The 17,987-nt window shown below is 45.3% G+C and overlaps 1 protein-coding gene across 1 annotated transcript in view; it reads right to left on the bottom strand.

Moving 5' to 3' along the window:
* Positions 1-1,047: 1,047 nt before the first annotated feature.
* The window catches only part of LOC133968721 (receptor-type tyrosine-protein phosphatase S-like), a 73,348-nt gene continuing 56,408 nt past the window's right edge, over positions 1,048-17,987 (bottom strand). Inside the window, exons 13-31 of the mRNA XM_062404906.1 lie at positions 15,874-15,968; positions 15,028-15,281; positions 14,734-14,821; positions 14,210-14,428; positions 13,270-13,427; positions 12,678-12,689; positions 12,331-12,443; positions 10,578-10,675; positions 10,188-10,311; positions 9,541-9,716; positions 9,256-9,375; positions 8,476-8,630; positions 7,197-7,482; positions 6,448-6,626; positions 5,923-6,049; positions 5,700-5,825; positions 4,863-5,017; positions 4,631-4,766; positions 1,048-3,854 (exon numbers count right to left, since the gene is read on the bottom strand). Of these exons, the coding sequence (XP_062260890.1) occupies positions 3,786-3,854; positions 4,631-4,766; positions 4,863-5,017; positions 5,700-5,825; positions 5,923-6,049; positions 6,448-6,626; positions 7,197-7,482; positions 8,476-8,630; positions 9,256-9,375; positions 9,541-9,716; positions 10,188-10,311; positions 10,578-10,675; positions 12,331-12,443; positions 12,678-12,689; positions 13,270-13,427; positions 14,210-14,428; positions 14,734-14,821; positions 15,028-15,281; positions 15,874-15,968 (2,690 nt within the window). The 3' untranslated portion in view covers positions 1,048-3,785. The remainder of the gene's footprint in view (positions 3,855-4,630; positions 4,767-4,862; positions 5,018-5,699; positions 5,826-5,922; positions 6,050-6,447; positions 6,627-7,196; positions 7,483-8,475; positions 8,631-9,255; positions 9,376-9,540; positions 9,717-10,187; positions 10,312-10,577; positions 10,676-12,330; positions 12,444-12,677; positions 12,690-13,269; positions 13,428-14,209; positions 14,429-14,733; positions 14,822-15,027; positions 15,282-15,873; positions 15,969-17,987) is intronic.

The following is a 17,987-nucleotide window of genomic DNA, read 5'->3' as shown; positions in this document are numbered from 1 at the left end:
ATACATTCCATCCTTATCAAAAAGTGTCACAAAGTCAGTCTCCCTCTGTGTTGTGACGTTGTCATTGTCGTTCATGTTCTTTGTTGTATAAAGCAGATCAGTACGCAGGTTCATGTTAGTGCACATTAGTCCCTCCCATCTTTGTAAAGAAAGATGGCCCCTGCTCCATTTAGCAGTGATGTAAACACAGGTGTACACATCATTTTCACACCAGTGCCGTCTTTTACAACACAGCAACTGTAAACCCACCTGCCCCCCACGGTGCAGCTGAACCAGAAACACCAGATACACCTTATTTTTATACAATCTATAGCTGTGTTTCAATGCCGGGGCCGTGAAGACTGCCTCCTACTGGGGCCACATAAACAACAAGGCTGGACTGAAATGTCACGATCTGGTCTACAGAGGATTTCAGTGATCGGTGTCATTAGCTCGTCCAACCCTGACTGCTGTTGTCTAGTTGTCTAGATAACAGGTAGGTCCATAGAGAAAGTCTTAATGCCCCTTGTTTGTGCTGAAACGTGTCCTGAAGCTGTTCAGTTGGGATGATGCGTGGAGCTCATGCATTGAACAACTTGTCCCTTGCCGGCGCCAATTACCTTGTTGAAAAGCCATTGGTCCCTCTAGTGCAATGAATCTTGGGAAAGGATAGGCCAGGAAGGATCCACCTGCTGGAGCTTTTATATCTCGGGGATGGGAGGACGCATTTGAAGGAATCTTTGAAATGGGAAAGTCTAGCTCCATTCCCAGTATGTATGATTTTAAAAAGTGCTCTAATGTTGGGTTTTCTGTTGATCATTATCACAACCTGACTTTCAATAGAGTCAACCTACATCATCATCATGTCATAATTAATCTATGATGCTCCTGAAATTCAAATTTTTCTGACTTAACGGGGAAAGTTCCTGAAAACCAAAATGAAAGAACCTCATAATTGACCACAATACGTTATATTGTCATTGTATAGTGTTACGTTTGTATGACCGTTAAAGTTACAGCAGAAACTGTACATTTAAAGCTCCACACCTGCTTAGAATCACAAACGACTGCAGTGCATTTCACCTTAGGGTTACTTTGGTCCCATCTGGTGGACAAAGAGTGCATAACACTGACAAACACATGCACACGCGCACACACACAGAAACACACGCACACAAACCACAAGAAACCAAGCAGCGCTTTGTGCGGTATATCCAATCATCCTGCTTTTAATACAAAGTCAAGATACAATATCTACATCCATGGTTTGAAAGGAAAGAACAGGTACATAAGTGAGGGGGGTGGCGTCATCAGAGCTGGCCCTCAACACATTTCATATTATGTTTTGTGTGTGTTCCTTTTATATTTCTCTCGACACAATAATTAGAAATCGAAAGAATAACATATTTTATATATGTCACACATCGTCAAGACTTCTGGACCACACATAAAGTTCATATCAGAATTTTTTTTTTTTTAGATTTAAACGATACCTTCGAGGGTGCTTGTAGCTGGGCGGGTTCTAACCCAATCTCTGTCAAAAATACACTTGCTACCATGTGCTCACCGGCAAACTATATACCAACAGTGTGTCTGCTCTATAAATCTAATTTCTCTGATGCCCTTAAACCTATCACGCTGGGGTGGGTCACACCACTGCGGCTGCTACTGTACGGAGGTGGAGTGGGGGGAGGGCTTTAAAAGGGCATCACTGGAAACTTAAACTATGTGAGCCTCTAACGTACATCTCTAGCTAACTAGTCGGACATCAGTATTCAGTATCAAATAGCACCCTACACAGAGGGCATACTTCATCATAATAAAGCAAATAAAAAAGCACCAGAACGGACCATTCAAAATAAAAAACAAACAGCGACAATATCATAATTTTACATTGGCTCGCCAAAGAAACAGGTAAACAACAGCTTATTGGTTATATTTGCTAGATATCCCAAATAAATAATTAGAAACAAACGTAAAAAGTAACAAAATAGAATAATAAATATTTTAGAAAATCATATGAGATAAATATGACAAAGTGAACGATAACAATAAGGCTTTTTTCGCGACGATAAGAACTACATCACATCCAATCCCACGTTATATCTTGTGCTCAGACGTATGTCATTGTACTGTATAGGACTCCAATGGTAAGACTGTATGTACAAAATTGTGTAATTGCCCAAAAGGTCTGACACACTGGAACATCGCTGTGCTCTTCAATCACGTGGGCCCGATTAACTGTCAAATCGAGGAGAGATATATAGCATATCCATATCAAGGGGCTTGTGCGGTTGTACCGGAGAGGACAGAGGGGGACACATCACTTGGTTACGTTGGGATGTTCTGTACAGTGAGGTTTTGGGACAGAGGGATTTTTAATGGCGGAGGTGGGAACGGGGAGAGGACGGCTGAACGCAGGCAATTCACCATCTGTGCTTTATGCTCTGTTTTCTTTTGGGATCTTTCATCCGTTGTTGCCTTAAATAGTAAAAAACATCGTAGGGGTTTAACCGTAAAGTGATGCAAGAAGTTAGGTAAGCTTCAGAGGAGGAAGGTGACCGGGGGTGAACAACTTTCATCCTCAAGATACTGGATGACGATAAAGGTTCAGCACACAACGCATGAGCATTAGGCAGCATGTTAAAACACAAGAACTCAGTCGGCGTAAGGCAAAGACGAACAGTAAAAACACACAAAAGTCTGCAGAAAGGGGCTGAGGACTGTTTTCCGTTCGAGAGAGAAAGGGACTGAATCTCAAATTTGTTCATTAGCATCTCTTTCACTAAGCCACTGTTGAACTGTCACAATGGGACTGACATCAAGAGGATCTGAGCTGGAGGATGAACAAGGACGACGGCAAATATCAAGCAAGCTTTGTCGAGTGAGGAGCGCGCCGGACTACAGATCTCCGCCCAGCCGAGGCTATGATGGGCTCTAATCACTGTTCTGAGGCCAGTGGTTAAGCAGCGAGGACGGCGAGCGGGTGGGGGGGGGGAGTGTGAACGGATCCTTGGCCTGCATTTTTTGCGAGCGTCCCTCTGGTCTGACTTGGTGGTAGAGCTGGATGAAGGACGGAGCCACCTCTCCTCGTAGGTCACGGTTCACGTTCACGCTGCGTGGTTTCCCCTTGGCACTGTGCGATGGGTGAATGAGCATCCCCTCGCCCAGCGGTCCTCAGGGTGGTGAGTCCATGCTGCAGACTTCTGCTGAGGCGTGAACAGGTCATCCGCTTTAAACTAGTATCAGAACGACCTGCGGTAGCGGTTGGACACCTTCGACTCACAGACACACAGAAATGTTTACCATTGCACTTTGTAACCCCTTAGTACATCAAACCAATAGATACAAAGTTGAGGATAAAAAGCCCATTTAGGGTGCAGCAAATATCCAGGCTCTTTGTGTTTTAGTTTTTTTATATATATATTTTTTGTATTTTATACACATATAGTATCATAATTCCTGTTCAGAAGCCGTTTGTATTTCACTGGTTCATATTGGAGATAGCTGACCACAACAGACATGTATTATACGTCCTTCACACTGGAACACTGAGGTAAGTATATGGATTACACATGGACAGTCTCCACACACACACCAGTTCCTCGGGTCGGGGGGAGGCCCTGATGAGTGTGGGTGCTGATAGACACAGATTTCTTGTTGCTGTTTTTGTTGTTGCTTTTTGTCCTTGTTGGTGCAAGATTCATCTTCGAATCGTTCTCCCATAAAAGTTCCACTGCTGTCTTTCTCCTCGGTTTGTTTGTGGACCCGGAAGCAGAAAGATGGACGCGTGGTTGTCTCTTCACTTACGTTGCATAGTGGTCAAAGCTTCCCAGGTACTCCAGAGCAGCCTGATAGCAGAACTGGTACTCGTCCTGGGGACAGACAGAAAAGATGTGAGAAAAAGTACACTCTACATTAATGGCTTCTAACAACTATCCAGTCTCCTATCATGACAATAACAACGATAATGCAACAACTCTGATTTTTTAAATATGTAATTGTCAGCAAAGGTTTTCTGTATTTAGATTTGCTATGCTGTATTTAAAAGAGTCTTCTAGAAAAACTAGAATTTCCATATTGAGGGGACCTTCTTCAGATTATCTTCAATGATTAACAGAAACACACACACACACACACACACACACACACACACGCACACAAAAGGTAAATTAACTATTTAAAAACCCACTGGATTATCTATATCTTTTATAAATGATGACAAGATGATGGTTTGGAGATACATAAACAGCGACAAATGAGATATTAGTATTTGTAGACTTCAATCACAAAGCATTTTTAATAACTACAGTTTTTTTGAAAATGTAGAAATCTCGAATTTTGATAATTTGAGTGCATAATAAAATCAGCATATATTGTAGTTATTCGATTTTAATTTAATTTAATTTAATTTATATAGCGCCAAATCATAATATACATTATCTCAAGGCACTTTACATAGAAACCATTTCCCACACGTTACTATTAGTATTTAAGATATATATTTTTTATTTTCACATAAACACAAAACTGGAGAAAACCCTTCAGCAAGCTCACCAAACGATGTTGGATATAATATGGGAAAGATAAGAATATTGTTTTAATCACTACTGATAGTTTTGGGTCTTTTCTTGCATGATCCAGTATTTACCTCAGTCTGCACCATGGCTGGTCTCTGTGTCCGCAGCATCTTGACGGTCTGGAAGATGTCCACCGCTCCTTCGTAACGCATCCTCTCCAGGACGATACTCAGAGTGATGAACACACCAGTCCGCCCCACACCAGCACTACAGGCACGAAGGGGAAGATTGGACTGTAGTTTACAGCACAGTCGAAATGAAGAGTTTCACCACGAGCTGCTGAAGATCATCCCCCCTGCTTACCTGCAGTGAACACTGATTGGTCCATCCTGACCAAACTGCTCCTTGGTTTTGTGCACTTGGCCAATGAAGTCAATGAAGCCCTCCCCAGATTTGGGCACACCTTGCTCTGGCCAATCAGTGAATTGGAACTGACGCACTGTCCGTGATTGGCCGTCCTAAAGGGGCGAGAAAATGATAAGAACAACGGCCGATACATATTTACTGAGAAGCTGCGTTGACCTGACAAGCTATCTGCTGCAGTTTATACAAATCAAGATGTTTATTCTGAGGACTGAGATCTCAACATCTACAAAGGAATATCCTGTTGTTTCCTTCTAATGATTTGTGATATCTGACCCTGGATCAGTGGCTGTGGTTAACTTTAAGCTGTAACGTCAGTATGTCTGCTATTGTCAGCCACTCAGGACGCAATTACATCTTTTCTCCTCTGCTCAGCCCTTCTGACGCCCCTTTAATGGAGATCAATAGAGCATCTGTCGATGTGGCGTCAGTGTAGGACAGGCTTAACTAGAGTTATCTATGACCGGCACACACCGTGCACGGGCCGAGCGGATGTGCACGTGCATTGAGGGTCTCGCACACACAAAGGTCTCCTACACGCTGTCTGTTAAGATAATCTGGTTGAGAGAGTGGTTGAATGAGGAATGTGGGGTGGCCAGTCGATAGTGTTAACCTATTGTGTTCGCTAACCAGAACACACTACAGGTCGATAGGACATTTGCTCCGATGGCTTTTAACAGCACGGATGGATTAGGAATCGGGCAGGAAAGGCAAGGAGTGTAACGTTACATACAACAGGAGAACAGGAGTCTTTAAACAGCACAGACATGAACCCACCCTGGCGTCCGTGACTTTGAACTCCCGCAGGATGTACTGAGGCATGTTGTACTCCGCCATGGGATCCACCACGAAGTACTGGTACCTGGCTGAGCGCTCGGCAGGCCAGTACTGGTGACACTTCTCCTGGGGGAGCAGAAAAGGAACAAAACAGTATTGACGGGTTCGGTGTAACATCGATGAAACTTCCTGTCATATTCATGTTTGGGTATTCTGTCCATACCCGGCCCATTTCTCTCAGTTTAGTGAGCATGACCACTATAGTGGAGTTGTGCTCCCACAGCATCCTCCAGAAGTCCTCTGTAGTCTCAGCAAGCGGACCCTGGGTGGCAATGTAGCCTCTCTGCTGCCTACACACACACACACACAAACACACACACACATTATTAAGCCACCTCGTCCCCTCATTCCTGTTCCTTCCACTGTCAAGTATCGGACTTTAAAAAAGGAGGTAATGCTTCAGGCCAGAAGAGGAACAGTCAAAACACGTGTGTGCGACCACTCTGAAGGCCTGAATCATCACAATCCACCCAGCAGCCCCCCCCCCCCCCCCCCCCCCCCCCCCCTTCGCGGGGAGTGAAGCGAGTGCAGCGCAGCGAGACAAATGTTTACAGTGATGACAGATCTGACAGGACGTGACAGGTGAGAGTGCTGTGGTGAAAGCCCATCCAACCCGCTCACTCATCAAGCCATCATAGGAGGACGAGGGGGTCAGGTCGCGTTAGTGCTCCGCGGGAGGACAACACACCTGTATCCGTCTATGTAGCTGGAATTGATGTAGTCGGAGCCCTCCAGGCCTCTGATTGGCTGCAGGCAGACACGGGTGGTTTCATAGGGCATGATGTTGACCAGGCGGTTCTTGAATTTGTTGCAAGGCAGGTTGGCTGTGACAAAGCGGGACGTGTGGGCTTTGGTGTTGGCCAGTCGCTGGAGAGAGTAAGAGAGAGAGAGAGAGAGAGAGAGAGAGAGAGAGAGAGAGAGAGAGAGAGAGAGAGAGAGTGAGAGAGAGAAGAAAGGCATTTCGAAACTTGGATCTGGAGCAGGAATATTTGCCTGGTTAGCTAATAAACAAAGCTACGACTGTTTTATATATGCTGGTGCTTAACCTGACTAGGAACATGATGGACACATTTCTGTTGGATAAACAGTTAAATGAACATGACTGTAGATATTTGTAGTTATATAAGTTTTGTCGTTATTTATCTAATGAAACTTGAAAAAATGAAAATAAGCTTATACAGCTAGCTCAGGCTCATTTACAGTATTTTGTCTGATTAACGAGCACTGTCCCTATTTAAATGAAAAAGAGAAACAAGTAATCCATAATGAGGAATTGGTAGTAAACAAGTGCATGCATACAATCAAAAACTTTAAGGCGCCTGCACAAATCAAAAAATGTATAAACCACTAATCTCCTCTTCCTCCCAGACAAAACCTCTGAATTGAATTTTGCCAACCCTCTAATTCAAAACCCTTTCCCCCTGGACCCTCTCTCACCTTAAACTCCAGCTCCATGCCGGTGACGTGCTCTCCGGTCTCCACCTTGGACAGCTTCTGCATGTAGGAGTACAGACTCCTGGCGGCCACCTCCGTGTTGCCGCAGGCCACGGCCTCCAGCAAGGCCTCGTGGATGAAGCTGTACTGGTCCTCCGTCTGCACCATGTAGTTCCTCTGCGAGCGCATCAGGGTCACGTGGCCGTAAATGTCCACGGTGCGTTCGTGTCGGATGCGTTCGAGCATGGCGTCGATGACGATGAAGCAACCGGTGCGACCGACCCCAGCACTGATGGGGGGGGGGGGGGGGGGGGGGGGAAATAAAAGGGATGTGAGTTGACCGCTTAGGGCATTTCATTTAAAAAGAATAATTTGGCATTTTGGGAAACACACATATTCACTTTCTGGAGCAAGATAAAAAGCTTCATGACAGAGTCCATTGAACTATATTTGGCCCACATGTTTTATTTAAGTGACTGAAATCTGAGTGTGTAAATTATATATATTATACATTACTATATAATGCATGCTCACAGCATGAACACAACACCCTGCTGACAACCCCACATCACATCTTTAATAGGCAAAAATTACCATTATTTGATTTTTTTGGGATTAAACTAAAATTCTAAAACTGTTGTTGGTCCCCATGGCCCTTTGGTACAGGAAGAGTAATTAGTGATTCTGATTATTGAGTAATCCTTGATTTAATCCATTTTGAAGCGTCGTACAAATCTCTTCTAATTCTCGGCAAGAAACGCGTCAAAAGAATGTCAAATGTGAAACTATTTCTTTAAGAGAAACATGTGTCTTTCTGTGTGTGTGTGTGTGTGTGTGTGTGTTTGTGTGTTTGTGAGTGTTTTTGTGTTTGGGAGTACAGCATTTTGACAGACAAAGCTAACATAGACAAGCTAACATCTCCTTCAATATTTTCTAGAAGAGACGTATAAGATGAATTATTTGATAGATTTTATAGTTTATACATGTTTTTATAGATTGTAAATGACATCATAATTATACGAGGTGTTAAAAAGAGTGGTGCTTGCCAGTGGAGGAAATGTAACTACATTATTCAACTACTAGGCGTCATGTGAGGTCTAGGCCTTACACATGCTGTGGGGACCGGCAGCTGTTTACACAGACACATTAACAGAGACTTGTCATCCTGACAAATGAAATCATGAAGTCTTTAGGTGAAGAATTTGAATGTGTTTTAAGGTTGTAATGACGGTTATACAAGTTGTATTTAAGGTTAATATAATGTTCAGTTACAGTGATTTACCTGCAGTGAGCGATGATGGGTCCGGCGTCGGGTGGGTTGCAGGCTTTGACCCTGCGGAGGAAGTTGAGGAAAGGGGTGGGATACTCTGGCACACCGTGATCTGGCCAGGATGTGAACTGGAACTGACGCACCTCTCTCCGCTCACTGCTGCCGCTCTGACGTAGGGCAAAGGCACAGACAGCTGTTGTCACTATCCCTGAAATCATTATCGTCTGTACATACACATGAGTAAGCTTCAACCTCACAGCAACATTCAATATTATTATTACATTCTTCTTCATACAGTGCATTTAGGAAGCTTTTATTTGTGTTCCGGGAAAAATGACACTGTTTATATCTCAAATATTCCTACATTGAACTTGAGCTTGAAACAAATTGCTGAATATTTCAGGTGCACTGTTCTCTACTGTCAGACGTGTCTCCTAATTTGACGTTTCACAACACATCAACAAACATTCAGAGAAGGGCTGCAACACTTGGAAGCTGCACTTGGCCTAGTTCCTGTGTTCTGTAAGTAGGCCACAGAGACACGCCAGTCTGCCGCTCCTCGATTAGCCCTCCGCCGGAAGACAGAGCTCTGCCTCCGCCGGTGATCACATCTCGGCACCTGACACGGGAGCGCTGGCCTGGTTTGAACACTCCACGCAGCCCCGGCTAATCGATTACCCTCAGGATCCCAACCGTAAAGTCAAGTGATCAGCGGAGCAACAGTAAATCAGAGGAGAGGGCAGAGTGGTGAGTCAAAGGTGGAAAGAGGAGGGGAAGAGCAAAGACATTTACCTTATGTAGGGACAGGGTGCGGACGCAGAAAGTGGCCAGCTCCATCGTGTCCAGCAGGGTGACCTGGATCATCCCGTGCGTGTCCGTGCCGCGGCTGGGCCAGTACTGATCACACTTTATCTACACGGATACAAGAAAGTTATTGTTTCCAGACTGGACTGGATACCCCATAATAGACTCGACCTAGAAATAGCAGCTGCGTATGTACACTATAAGAATGTAACAGTAATCGCGATAATGAATGTTGTAGAAATAGGTCAGTAGGCAAAGGCCTGATTTCTTTACCCGTGACTTCTCCTCCAGGCGCGTCATCATGACAACAGAGGCGGCCCGCTGCTCCCACACCATCCTCCAGAAGTCCCCAAACGTCTCCCCCAGTGGCCCCTGGGTAGCGATGTAGGCGTTCTGCTTCCTGTAGCCGTCAACGTAGTTGGCGTTGATGTAGTCGCTCCCCAGGATACCTGCAGACGAGAGGCTCTTTACTGAACTGCGTTCTGCATCAAGTGACACAACGAATTAACCTCAGCGGATGACATCCAACCGCCATAACGAGGTGTTCGTCTCGAGCCAGCGTGGCCTCATACGGGCAGCAGCTGGATGACTGGCGGACGACGACAAACAGACAAGACTGCGTCGGTGTAAATTCATGAGCTCCAGATCAACTCCATTCTCCCCCTTCTTGTTCTGCAGGAGTGCTGGCTGCACTTGGATGCACTCACGCTGTTTGTCAGTCTCATGCCACTGCACAAAGCCGGAGCACAGTTTGCAATTCCAGATTTCATCCATCATGCAGTGCTCCCTCTAACTCTACCTCTACACCTCTCTCTCCCCCCCCCCCCCCCCTCTCATTGCTCACTCCACCTGAACACAAACACACTCAGGCGCTCCCATTGGAATCTTTAAACGTCTTCCTCGACTCGCTCGTCTTTTACCATCGATGGGAGCCAGGACGACTCTGGTGTGGTCGTACGCGATCACATTAGCGTAGCGGTTTTTGGGCTTGTTGACCTCCAGGTTGGAATGTTCCCAGGTGAACTGCTGACTCGGGTCGATGGACTGGGGACACACAAACACACAAATACACACACACACACATTAGCAGTGAAGTAGTGTATCTGAGCTTGATGGAAAGCGAGTGCACTGGACTGTTGACGAGTTGCAGCAATTAATTGCTCCACTGAATAAATCATGAACATATAGTCTGCACGCTGAGCTACAAATGTTAAATAAGATTTGCTTTATGAAGCGGAGGCTTAACAGGCTTAACATCTCTGAGAAATGAGAACGTTTTCAATGCGAGGAATGGGTAAGCGGTTTCTCACCTCGTACTCCTGCGAGAGTCTCAGGTTGTCGTTGGCTTTCAGGAGCTCGATGTGCTCCGCCAGCTCGCTGATGGGGACTTGGGGATGGCTCATCATTCCTGCGTTCACAACAAGGGTCAAAGGTGAAGACAAGTTCAGCCGCATGACCTCCATTACTCCACGCTGACATCCCTCAACTTGCAAAGACGTGATGATAATTATGCAATCAGGGAACATATCACATATGATGGAGGAACACGCTGAGGCAGAAAATCCATTTTGATCCATGTGCGAGGACAAAGTGAGGCAGGTCCTGTTTGCAAATTGTTTTTCTTTGATGAATTGCTTTCTATGTGATCAGAGGAGCAACGACTCAGAGAAAACAAACACAGACTGAACACTAATTAGGAGGGCTGTGCGCACACACACGCGCACACACACACACACACACACACACACACACACGAACACGCACACAGTTTTAGCAAACCTATGCCTCCTGCAGACGATTCTTTTCTCAGCTGGAGAAAGGGGAGAGCTATAGCAATCCATTCTCCATTCAAAAGCAAAATAGCTTCAACAATAAATCAGTGTAACTCTGCTCTGCATACAACAAACAATCCATTTAGCACCGATGTCAGAATGCATTCCTGGTGTGTCTCGGATTGTTATGCATCTCTATGTGCTATAAAAAAAAAAACACTTATGTCATTCTGCCGCTTCAGCTGTCAAAAACAGGCTCATGTCATCGGTTATTATCTTCTGCTGCAGCACCCGCAGCACCCGCAGGTAATCACCACAGACGCTCCCGTCACCACCGAAATAACCTCAGATACAATCGGCCAGTTTTGTCGGACAAATTTCATCTTTGTCGAGAATCTCAAAGGCTCAAATCTCAGGGGAGGAGAAGTGTGTGTGTGGAGGGAGCTTAAAAAAAAATAGATCTCATGATGGAAAAGCGGCGCTGCTTTATTCTGTGGGTTCTACTTTCCTTCCCAGGAACATGATGAAAAAAGTATCCTTCATCCATGGATGAAGTGAAAATGCCATCATTGATTGTTCCTGGCAGGGACCTTCTAAACCTCTGTGCTGTGGCTCATCTCGTCCCGGTGTTGACACGTCGCGTCCCCTCTTCAACAGGGAAGCTTTCATGAACCGCAGCCACAAAAAATAAAGTGAGAAGAGTGATTCAATTCCACGGAAGCTGGTGCTGCTAATTGAACATCACTGGCCTGATGCCACAACCAGAGCAGCTGTGTTGTCAGATCCTCCTCAGCGGGGGGGGGGGGGGGGGTAGGCAGCAGCAAAATCCATGTAGTTACTTCACAGTGGGAGATTTCTTGGTGACGCTGGCGAGGACAATGTCGATCCCCTTTATTAAATGATCACACACCTATGATACAACAAATCATTACCACCAGTGAGCTCCACTCAGAACCGTGATAAAGACTGATTTCTGTGAATCTGTCTGCTCTGATGCGCTGTCTGCAGCACAGCATGTGGATTGTGGGCGAGCGGAGATGATGAGATGTTGTCACACCGTTATGACTCAGCCGTGACTTGACGCTGCCTGTAATACCTGGGCGGTGGCCATTTTGCTCTCAGAGAGAACTGGAAGCTGGAATGTGCGTGTTGGTTTTGAGGCGGAGGAGGATTTTAACAATCTTGTCTGGATGATGAATATTTCATCATCAAACGATGAGCAATGAGAAGTTTAGTTTATTATGAGGGGGCAAAGAATGTGTGTCTGGGTGTCCGTGTGTGGGCTTCGTACCGGGAGTCTGGAAGTTGATGCGTCTCATCTCCACGGGGTCCGTTGGATGATGGGCCATCATCTCTGCATTACCCAAAAGGCTCTTGGTTCCGGGCTCCGAGTCCTTGCGCTTGCTGCTCGGAAACCAGTAAATCAAAAGAGCAATTAGCACATGCAAACAACCGGGGAGAGAATTCAACCGGGGGGAGAATACCAGACTCATTTCTGACACATCCTTGGCATGGCTACTTGATTCAACTGAAAAGTGCATTAACTGATGTGCCGTCTTTTGCGGCTTGGTACCAGTTTCTCTGGTATCATGTAATTGCTGCGGGTCAAAACGAACAAAGAGCTTGATTTAATCTTACCTGTCGGGTTTGCTGCTTCCAGTGAAACAAGAGCGAACAAAGGAATAATTAGAGGAAGAAAAGGAAGGAAACAGACAGATTGTTAGAGAGGAAAATCAATATTTTGCATTAGTATTCAAAAGCTTGATGGCCTGCAGCAGATATCACGAGCCCAGAGCAGGGCTAGGCTGTTTGATAGCTGCCTGAGGGGAGAACAAAACTTCTAAACTGGAGCAAATTTGATGAATATCAGTCTGAAAATGGAGCGCTTGTAGGAGGATGCTGGACATTAAACAATTCTGCTGCAAGAAGGCTGGTGATATTCTTTTGTTGTGTAAAATGTTCTGAAACTCAAACTATAAATGTGTGATGCCTTATTGAAGATTTAAACATCCCAAAACACACACACACACTTGTTATGTGTGAAATGTTTGGAAAGACAGACGTGGCTGTTATCATGAAATTTGCTGACCTTAAGAAAATATAAAGTAAAGCCAGCCTGTAAAGCCACTGAGAGTAATAAATCAAAGCTGCTGTGGCATTTACCTGCAGCCTGACCAAAAAAGTCTAAGTTCGTCTCAAGTTTCTAAATTTGACAGTTCATCCTACTCACTTTTTGTAAAGGAGGATGGCGATGACGATGCAGATGATGAAGACCACAGCCAGGACCGGTCCCACCACCCAGATCAGACCGTCACCTGCGTCGAGGGGCTGAGGGTCTGAATCAGGGGCGATTACTGGATCTGTGTAAAGGCTGGCCACGTACATTTTCTGAAAAACAAATGTCCAGACACGGTCAGAAAACATGTACAACACACAGCGAGTGTTGCTTCTCTTTTTAACGAAAACCAAGACTGAATGAATTGATTCGAATTGGCCAGGGTATGTAAAGGAAGGGTTATGTTAAAAAGGTTTTTTAATATTTACTTCAGTCTCAGTGGAGGATATCAGAGGAGAAGACACTAAATACCAAATCAGTACAGTACACAAATAACAACAGAGATGAATCTAATGCTCTTGAAAATAAATTACCCTTCAAAGTTTTTGTAGTTTCATCTGTGGCACTTTCATTGGACTGACGGGACATTTCTGTAATGACTGGTTTCAAGTGCATACGAGTTCACATTAAATCTGTCTTTGCATTTCAGACAACGTATAAAGTACCAGTACTTACTGGTGCTGTAGTGTTTCATATTTGTGGTGAACTGTAGTTCATTTTTATTGGTTCTAAAGGACCATTGAAGGGCATCTCCAGGGCTGAAAGTGCTCTAATAGAGAATAAAATCTATCATAATTCAGGCTGTATTTTTACCTCTATTCCAATTCAAATGCATATATATCATGAGAGCACCAGACAATATCTCTTCTGCTGCCACAGTGGGTACACTCGCTCTTTATTAACAGTGATGGCGGAAGTACGCGAAGGTTATTGCCTTTTGCTTACAACGCTCTGACTGACGTCAAGCAGTGAGGGGCGGAAGACAAACACAGGCAGAGGGAAAACGGCAATAAGCGCTAGACAGAAAAGAGATGTGACGCGGTGGCTTTCATACCCCGGTGGTGGAGTTGAGCTCAGCCAGGATGAAGAAGACGTACTCCTGCCCCGGCTCGAGCGCTCGGTTTTCAAAGCCCCCGTAGTCCAGCTGGTCTCCCAGGGTGAAGAAGGCCGGCAGCGTGGCAGGTGTGAAACGGGCTGTGATGTAAGCCCGACGCAGGTCCACCTGCTTCTGCTGCCGAGAATCCCTCTGCCTCTGACTGATGTCTTTCAACAGCTGAGAGGTGAGACATGGGAAATTGTTAATGTTGTGAAAGAAACAGAGAGAAGGAAGACGCACAGACCGGAACAAATTACACATTTTTAAGCGCTGATAATGAATTAAAAGGGCTAAGTGCTGACAGGAGTTCTTAGCTATGGGATTGTGTGTCTGTGTGTTTGTGTGCGTGCGTGCGTGTGCGTGTGTGTGTGTATGTGTGTGTGTGTGTATGTGTTTGTGTGCGTGTGTGCATGTTTATAGGTCCTCTCCTGCTTGCAGGCACAGGCATCAGTGGGTGCGGCTGTCATTGTTGTGGTTCTCACCTCTTCTAGGTCCATTTCATCAGGACTCTTGAGGTGTTTGATGACCCCGCGGGCTCTCCTCAGCGGAACCACAACAACATAAACATTCCTTCGGGAACAGAGGAAAACAAACAACATAACACCGGCTGCACAGTAACAAACATGTCTTTACCTATTTTCATCTTTCCTCCTCATAGGACGGTATCCTAGACACCAGGTAAGGCTATCATCATGCCACACATGTTTTCTTTTGAAATCCACAACAACAACTTGAAAAGGCCTAGCAATATCGACAACTGCATCTTTCCGCCTTACTTGACAGGAGTGCGATTTTCCAGCGACGGCAGGATTATCGTGACCGTGGTCTCAGTGTCGCGGGTGTGATCGATTTCAGGGCGGCGGATGGTGATTGGCGGAGAGGTCTTGGCGGTGATGCGGTGGCGAAGGCCTCCCATGTTGCCTTCGGGAGCGGTGATCTTGAAGTCGTAGCTGGTGTCAGGCTGAAGGTTTGGGATGACTGCCTTTCTCAGCCTGGCGTCCACCTCCACCTTTTGCCGGTTATACTCCACCTGGCAGACGGGAGAAGGTTTGGGAAGTGAGATCGAAGGCAAGATGAATATTTATATATCGAGCACTGATGATATTATATTGTACTTAATATTTTAACACCCAGCATTTGAGGAATTTTACTCATTTGCTTTGTGGCAGAGATGTGGAGAAGACTAAGAACTATTACCTTAAAGACTCTGTCTGGAGTTAACTAAATCTGCCTACCAGCACTTTTAAAGCTGCAAGATAATATATCACATTTGTTAATCCATAAAAACAACAGAGTAAAGTTACAAATTGTTTTACTATTAAGTTTAAACATATTTCTTGGCCTGGACCAGTTGCTAGGAAACAAAGAAATAGTATATGACACACTGCAAAACGTTTTCGTCTGCAACAAACAAATTAGATACAACATGATAATTGGTGGGCTTTAGAGGTGCCGACATCCCTCGGGTGTAAAAGTAGGTCCTAAGGTTAATTCTCTCAGTTAGGAGTCTAAATCTATGGTGATGTTACGTATCATCCTCTGTAACCCTCTCTGGCTATATCGTATTAATACATTATCATTATTATTATTAGGTGAGTACATGCACCAGTTTATGGACATACACTGAAGCGATAGGGATTGCTGCTCTCTGGAAACTCCCAGGTCAGAAGAACACTGGTCTTAGTGGCCAGATTGACTGAAAAATTCCTTGGGACATCTGGGAAGTAAACAAAAAAAGAAATAGAGTTACTGATGATGGAAGCATTTGATTCACATCAAAGGCTCCACTGCTTTCAAAACTGCAGACCTGCAACGGAGAACATGTCAGTCAGTTCTGCTTTTGGGAAAGAAGATGTGACGGTTAGGAGGATGGGCAGGTGATGAGGAGAGTGGATGGCAAGAGTAATAAGTCAAAGTAAGAGACAGAAGAGCTGCAGGAATGTGACATGCCACATTCTCAGAGTGTAAGGTGGTGTTTGTCGGACTCAGAATTCGGCATGTCAGCAAAGGCTTTGGAAAAGGTGGCAGGAGGTCTATCAGATAAGGAGCTTACCTGCAGATCCAGCCCCAGATGCGGGTTTTCACTTGAATTTAGACTGAACACTTACCTTCTATATTAGAGACTGTATATCAGAGCCCTGTATTGACTTTTACCTGAGGGTTTGTGATAAGCAGTGCTCTTGCAGCAAAATTTCTGCCAGATCCCACTGGTGGTGAAGGGTAGGTGATGAAGGTATAAGTGAGTGACTGTGTAAGAGTAGTCGTAGTCCCCTGGACTTTGCAGTTCTCAGCTTCTCTGAGGTGCACGAGGTGAATGACTGACCTGCAAGAACTGGCCCAGACTTTACTTATTTAAGTGTTTAGGAGTGAAATCCACGGGAAGGGGAGCAGAGATGTGAAGCTGAACCAGTGCTTAGAAGGTGCAGGGTGTTCCTGAGGCCTGAGGCCCACCCTACCTGTTTCAAGAGCCAGGGTTTGGCAAACCAGAGGTGGGCTGAAGGGGCCGGGCCCTGCCTTGTTGTGGGCTCTGAGCTGCAACTCGTAGGCCGTGCTGTGATTAAGGCCCAAGATGATGTAGCTGGAATCACTCGCCAGTAGTGTGATCAGCCATGGGGGAGAAGGGAGGGCTGGTGAGGCAGAGGAGTTGGGGCCAGCAGAGGGATTGGGGCCTCCAGCCTCTTTGTAAGCTATGGTGTACTCTGTTATGATACCGTTGGAGTCCTCTGGGGCAAGGGGCAGCCAGGACAGCTCGAGGGAGCAGCAAGTGGCATTAACAAAGTCAGATATTTTGGGGTACCCCAAGGGTTGGAACATGGGAACTGTTATTTCTTGCTGCACTACATCACCATAGCCTGCTCGGCTCTTTGCGGAGAGGACAAAGACATAGGAGGAGCCTTGGGAGAGGTTTTTGACAGTGAAGTTTTTCTCCCGATTTGTGAAATCCACTGTGGTGTTTAAAGTGGTATTCTTCAGGCCAAACAGTAGGCGGTAGCCCTGGATTTCCACTGGGGTCCCCCGGGCATCAGGGCCTAAATCAGAGCACTCTGGAGGAGGTGCCCACCGCACCACCACTGATGGACCCGATCCCGGACGCACCCAAAGTGAGGGAGGGCCAGGCACTACAAACAACAGGGGAGGCAGCAGAAAATCAATTGCATTATAAAAATATAGAAAACATATATCATGTAAATGTTGTAGAGGAATTATAATTGATTTGTTGGTTTATTTACTGCAGATGCAGCTTACTGTAAGATCAATGCTTGAGTATGTGACTAAATCTAGTGCACTGAATTGTATACTTGGCATATGCTTACCGATCCCCAGGGTCTGCACCAGCTTGGCTTTGCTGTGCGCTCCATCCCCTTTGGTGGTGTATGCTGCCACTGAGACAGAGTACACAGTCTCTGGTTTCAGAATACCCAAAATCAGCTCCTGTGAGGGAAACACATAACACCATTATATTTTGATAAATCATTTATTCAGTTCAGTTCAATACAATGGCTCGCAAACTTAATCTGGTATGACAAGTGTACTTTCTGTCTACATACATTTCCAGAATTATATGAGGTCACTGTGACCCTTGTCCAAGTGACAACTGGTCAGAATATTTAGAAATTCCCTAAAGGCAGATTTGAGGTGTTCAAGAAACCAAAAACAGGATTTGTGAGACAACCGTCACCTTGATCTTTGCCCTTTGATCACCCAAATCTAATCATTACATCCATTTGTCAAACTG

Source organism: Platichthys flesus, chromosome 14, assembly GCF_949316205.1.
Source record: "Platichthys flesus chromosome 14, fPlaFle2.1, whole genome shotgun sequence".
Taxonomy (NCBI): Eukaryota; Metazoa; Chordata; class Actinopteri; order Pleuronectiformes; family Pleuronectidae; genus Platichthys; species Platichthys flesus.
This window is presented reverse-complemented; position numbering and strand designations above follow the sequence as displayed.